General features: G+C 25.4%; 1 protein-coding gene across 1 annotated transcript; it reads left to right on the top strand.

Moving 5' to 3' along the window:
* Window positions 1-45: 45 nt before the first annotated feature.
* On the top strand, window positions 46-1,658 carry LOC115034952. The gene is made up of 2 exons (XM_029492543.1): window positions 46-322; window positions 724-1,658. Exon 2 carries the CDS (start codon window positions 913-915, stop codon window positions 1,462-1,464), a length of 552 nt encoding a protein of 183 aa, XP_029348403.1. The 5' UTR covers window positions 46-322; window positions 724-912; the 3' UTR covers window positions 1,465-1,658.
* The last annotated feature ends 5,309 nt before the right edge of the window (window positions 1,659-6,967 follow it).

Consider the following 6,967-nt stretch of genomic DNA (forward strand, 5'->3'; position numbering starts at 1 on the left):
AAACCCAACCGCATGCCGCCGCGGCGAAGGTACGCGTTAAGGAACGGAAACGGGAACGGGTCAGGCGGACTGTAGAAACGGAGCGGTGTTTAATTTTTTACGCCACGGGTTCAGTATAGCCGGCGTTTTCTGTTCCATTGGTACACTATACCTAGGGGGCGCCACGGTTCTCGGAATTGTCATTTTATAGTATAGGACTGATAGTAATATCGTTTATCAGTCATGTGTAGATAAAGGTAATAATGATATCAAATGTCTTATTTTTAAAAAAATACTGGTCCACAGAATACGGTTTTTTTGATCCAACCATTAGATTTTAAAGGTAAGTGTATACTAATATTGATGTATAAATGTTCAGGAACACGAATTTTTCATTTTTAATTATCTAAATTTTTTATTTAACTCTGATATCTTGATGTTCATGTACTGGATTAGGAAAGTACTATAAATCTATTAAATGAACACAGTGTTCATTCACTGGAAAAGTAAAAATAATTTTTTTTGGCTAAAATTAACAAAATTAAATACATAATGCTTTTACAAAAATGTTTACTATATAACAATGTTGTTTTAAATGAATTCTTCCAATAAATGAACAGGTTTTTATTGTTTGTTCATTTACTGGTGTTTCAATGTAAATTCTAGTGAATGAACATTACCAATCAAAAAATTACACTTTAAATAAATATTGTTATAACTTTTTTTAATTTAGACTAATTTTAGATTAAAATACCTGTACCTATATATAATGGAAGAGATAAAAAGACGATTCAGGTACAGTGAAGAGGACTTGAAAAGGGCAATGGAAGCAGTTCAGCAAAATGAAATGACTCTATGTAAAGCTAGTGCTAGTTTTAATATCCCTAAACTCTATCAAATAAATTAAATAAAAAGGTTCCATTGGAAAGAAAAATGGGTCCTAAGACATATTTGTCAGAAGAAGAAGAAATTAGAATTAAGAATTGGATTCTAGCCAAGGCAGCAGTTGGTTTTCCAGTCAGACCAGATGATATTAGAGACTCTGTACAAAATGTATTGAAACAGTTTACCCGTGATACACCTTTCATTAATTGTAGGCCTGGTATTAAATGGTTAAATTTATTTTTAAATTGCCACAAAGAAATTGGGAAAAGAAATGCTGAAATTGTATCAAAAGCAAGGGCTTTGGTAACAAAAGACCAAATTAAAAACTGGTTTGATGGTGTGAAAAATTTTTTAATAAATGAAAACTGTGTGGATATATTAGATGATGGTAGATGCATTCTAAACTGTGATGAAACTGGAATGAATACTTGCCCTAAAACAGGCAAAGTATTATGCCTAAAGCAAATGCCAAACTTTTATGAGGTTGCAAATGGTCCAGAAAAAGAATGTACAACTGTTTTATGTTCTTTTTCAGCTGATGGTTTTAAACATAAGAAGTTTAAAAGTTTGTTTTTATGTTTTATTAAGTTAACATTTTAAGTTTGATTATTCGTTTTTATATATTAAGCATTATAAGTTTGTTTTTAATATTCTATTTTAAATTAGTTATTTAGTTGAAGTTTGAAAGTTTGTTTTTATTTAATATTTATACCTATCTGTATTGAAAGAGTTAAAGACTAACTAATAAAAATTTAAAAATTGTTTTTTTTTATTAAGTTGATAAATGTTATTTCTACCTACCTAATTTATTTTATTGGTATACATTTATAATGTATACCTACTGTTAGTATTCCATTTCAAAATTCATGGTTTAAATCTGTGTATTTACCTATAGTATAATTATGGAGACTTTAAAAGCACATAAATTTACTTTATTTTAAAATTTGATAGTTATGTTCACTTACTAGAAATAAATGTTCAATTACTAGAAATTATGTTCACACATTGGGATATTGACAAAAACAACTTAAATAATTGTAAATGGTGTGTTGAATTTAATCATTTTCAAATATTTAAAAATAATATAATGTAGATATTAATACAAACAGTTTTAAAAAAAAAAATTATATTAATGTGTTAAAAATTTTTGAAGTGACATTTTTGAGAAAATTGTACAACCTTAAGTGTTCATTAACTGGTGTCATCACCTATATAGTACTTCGACAGTCGTCCATAGACATTGAAGTACGAATATAAGGTTATACAATAACATAATTAATCTTTTAAGTTAAATACAGCGACAATATTTACAGTGATCACAGAATTAAATTTGTCTTTTTTGATAATATAAGGTTTAACAATAGGAAGTAAAACAAAGAAGTAAAACAAATACATGCATTAGGTTATACATTAAAAGCATTTGTCATTTTGTTGGGTGTCATTTCAAAAATGTTTCTAAGAGTTTTCAGTTGTGGTTAACATGAATGAAACACAGAGTGGGAACTGAACCAATAATATCACTGTTGAAGGTAGCAGTGCTGTGTAGCAGTGCAGTGCTGTGTTGGCCTGGCATGTTGTGGTTTGTATCTCAATGTTTCCACACAAAACAGCCTAAAAATACAATATACCAGTTAATTAATTTAATGAATAAGCTTATAGTATAATGTAGTTCTTAAAAGAGTGAGGCAGAATCAAATTTGTCATTTTGTTTGGTAAAAATACTTTAAGCACAACGTCAGTATATCTTTATAAAACCATTATAAAAGTTAATAACACTATTAAGGCGATATTGGGTCTATCTAATAAGGTCTATGAATTTTTTTCAACGCATATTAGTCTAAGTTAAAATGAATGCGTTATACGTATTTTTTGTTGACTTTTTATTGATTTTTTTATTGAATATAGATTTTTTTTTAAATACAGATTTTGTTAGGATTTTTTAATGGTTTTTTTTTTAATATTCATTTATTAAATAAAGAATTTTTTATCAAATATTGTTTTTTGATGATTTTTTAAGATTTTTATTGAATTTTTATTGATTTTTTATTGAATATAGATTTTTTAATGATTATTTATTAAATACAGATTTTGTTATAGATTTTTTTATTAAAAACAGAATTTTTTATCAAATATAGATTTTTAATGATTTTTTTAGGATTTTTTAATGGTTTTTTTTAATTATTTTTTTTTATTAAATACAGATTTTTTTATTCAATTCAGATTTTTTCACGATTTTTTATTGAATATAGATTTTAAAATGATTTATTTATTAAATACAGATTTTGTTATATATTTTTTTGTTTAACACAGAATTTTTTATTAAATATAAATTTTTAATTATTTTTTATAAGATTTTTTTCTATGAAGTACAGACTTTTTAATGATTTTTTTAGATATTTTTATAAAATAAAGATTTTTATTTAATTCAGATTTTTTATTAATATTTGAAAATATTGATCTCTTTACTAATTACAGTTTTTTTTATTGAATATAGATTTTTCAATGATTTTTTTTTATTAAATACAGAATTTTTTATCAAATATAGATATTTAATAATTTTTTTAGGATTTTTTAATGATTTTTTTTAAAGATTTTTTTATTAAATATAGTTATTTATTAAATTCAGATTTTTTATTGACTTTTTATCAAATATAGATTTTTAAATGATTTTTTTATGATTTTTAAATTAAATAGAGATTTTTATTGATTTTTTTTATATATTTATATATGGTGGATATATTTTGTACTGCCAACTTCATGCCTGGCATTAAATACAGATTTTTAATCAAAAAAATCTGTATTAAATAAAAAATCTTAATCAAATAAAGACTATATTTAATAAAAATATCTAAAAAAATCGTTAAAAAATCTGTATGTGATAAAAAATGAATGAAAAATCTGTATTTAATAAAAAAAAATCTTAAAAATCATTAATAATCTATATTTGATAAAAAAATCTATAAAAATCTGTATTTGATAAAAAATGAATAAAAAATCCATATTTAATAAAAAAAAAATCTATAATTATTAAAAATATGTGTAAAAAATCGATATAATATTATTTATATAAAAATAATGTAAATAAAAAATCATTTGATTTAAAATCTAAATTCAACATAATCAATATTTAATAAAAGAATCCATACTAAATTAATGCAAAATCATTTTGATTAAAAATCCGATAGACCTTATACTAATAGACGGAACATCCAGGCGGATGCGGGTAGGTGGTGCGCTTTGTGTTATAGTGATATATATATATATTATATACAGTAATATACAGAGTATTGTATCATCTAGTGCGCGTGTGTAGTGACGGTGTACTACCTTGATCAGCGTCATCACGCTTGGATGCCGGAACTTCAACCACGTTCCGTCTATTAGTATAAGTTCTAGGAAAAATCCACATTTAACAAAATCTATATTGTATAAAAATGTGAATAAAAAATCGATATATTATAAAAAAATCTATTTGATGAAAAAAAATCAAATACTTAAATATCTACATAATAATTATAATAAAAAACAGAACTGCCAGCTTGTTTCATCAGAATTAATGTCGCACACATAATTAAAATTTTTTGTCGAATTAAATGTTTGGCCGGGCAACATAAAAAACATTTAAAAGAATTTTACGTCAGATGTTTAAGGTTACTTATGGAATCCGTGACTCTTGAAGAATTTAAAACTATTTTAATTCATCTGTTAACTGTGGCATTAAGTGAAACCGATGGGTGGATAGATACTGACAATACAAACAAAACTCATTCGGAAAAAGGGAGAGAATTTCTTATTTGTCTAATGAAAGACTCAAGAAAGAATGATGTAAATGAAGAATTCAATTGGTCAAACGAAACCGAAGACGAAAATGAAAAAAATGAAGAGGTAGAAGAAACAGAACAAAGTGACAATCAACTGGAAATATTTTTGGAAGATATACTGGACAAATCTAAAGTAAACTCAAAGCTAAGAGGAAATAGAATATCTGCTTACTATCTTCCTGAACTTGCGAATGATATTATGCGCCTGTGCAAAGATTTTCCATTGTGGACATCAGTTGTGAAAACTCACTTTATTTCACCATACGATATTCCTACTTCTGCTTAGGTTGAGGGAAATTTTAAAGAATTAAATTGTACAATTCTTCGTCATGAAAGAAAACCTATGACTGCAGATAGGTTTGTTATTCATCATTTAAATAGTATTGATAGTAATACTAAGCTTTTTCGTAGTTCACAGTTGAGAAATTATGCCATTAATAACAAAGATTCACATTTAACCAGATCACAGTTTAATATTTCGAATAATATTAATAATGTGTCTGATTGTCAATCATCTGAAACATCTAGGATAACCTTGAACGATAATATTAATAAACAAGTTGATGAAGTATCTGAAAAATCATTATTATCACCCATTCACCGTTCTTCATCATCATTATTAATACAAGATATTTTAAATAGATCTGACGACGTTAATGAACTGAATGTTTCTTTAGATTCAAATCATCACTTGCCCTCATCATCAACATCTGATATTTTAAATGTGTCCAACAAAGGTAGTGAACTAAATTTCTCCTTGTACTCAAAACATAATTTACCCTCATCGTCAACTCCTGATATTTTAAATATATCCAACGACGATAACGAACTAAATGCAACCTCAGATTCACTTAATGCTACTGAAAACTGGAGAGGGCTGGGCAAAGAGTCTCTTTTAATTGATAGTATCAACCAATCAAAAGAACAAGACTCACAAAATACATGCAGGCAAATAAGGAAATAAAAAAAATATTAACCAAACGATGTACAAGATCAAACTTGAATTGTGTATTAAAAAATGGTAATGATTCGTCAGTTATAGTTGATAAAAAACAAAGGTATCTCGTAAATAATACTTGTGCTTTTGACTCTGTTGCTGTTATAATTTCTAAAGCATATTTAGACAATCCTAAATATAAAACATTCATTGAAGATAATAATCACCAATTTTTAAATTTTTGTAAGACCTTGGCTACTTATGGACCATCAAAATTACTTTATAAAGATCGTTTAAAAATTCTTCAGACTATATTTGAAGAAAATTGTGGTGTGTCTGGTATCAAATTGATTAACACTGAGTGTAATATTACATATTTTATAGTATCAGAACTATTAAAAGATTTGCCATCAGCTTATGAAAAATTTGCATGTACAAATACTAATTGCAAAGGTATTAATGACCAAAAACTTCGTACAATTATATTACAACAACAAGATCTTATTAATATTAGAAATTTGGAAAAAGCAATAATACATTACGTTGAAAAAAAAAAATTCCATGTCGAAAACCTTTTTGTGACGGACAAGCTTCCACAAAAAGGAATCTGCAAGATCATTTATTCATAGAAGCAGACCAAGTAGATGACATATGCAATTTCACAATGGCTGATTTTACCACAACATTGAACATAAACGATGACCGGTAAACTTTTAAATATACAATTGTATTAAAATTATTAGACAACACGTGATAAATGCTAATGATATATTTTATTTTATTTTTATAGATTTATATTTCACGGAGTTTTAGCATACGGTAACGGTCACTACATATGTCACATACGCCGTGATGATTGTCATTGGGAAACTCATAATGATATGGCTAAAAAATTACAAACTTTCAAGATTCCTAGTAAAATATAGTTTACAGCCCATTTGATTATTTATACAAAAGCATAAATCTTATCTTTATTGTAATTTATTATTTTGTATTAATTTTTTTAATTAACCTACAATTTATTTTAATTATATTTTTTGTGATTGTCAGTTTCTATATATTTTGTTTGTTCAAGTTTAAACTTGTAATTTATTTATTATTTTTTTTATAATTTCAGCCGATGAATATCAGTAATTTCTTTTTTATTTAATATTTTTTTGATCAACAGTTTTTAAGAATTTTATCTGTAAAAAATTTATATTTCTTTTAATACCTTGTTATATTAGTTTTTTTTTTAAATATCAACTATATATTTTTATTTTTATTTTTTTGCAATTGTCTAAGTTTTTATTCATTTTATTTCATTTTATCTGTTTTATCTGTGAGGGTGGTAAAATTGGCCTCC

This window comes from Acyrthosiphon pisum, unplaced genomic scaffold (genome assembly GCF_005508785.2).
Source record: "Acyrthosiphon pisum isolate AL4f unplaced genomic scaffold, pea_aphid_22Mar2018_4r6ur Scaffold_21688;HRSCAF=24603, whole genome shotgun sequence".
Taxonomy (NCBI): domain Eukaryota; kingdom Metazoa; phylum Arthropoda; class Insecta; order Hemiptera; family Aphididae; genus Acyrthosiphon; species Acyrthosiphon pisum.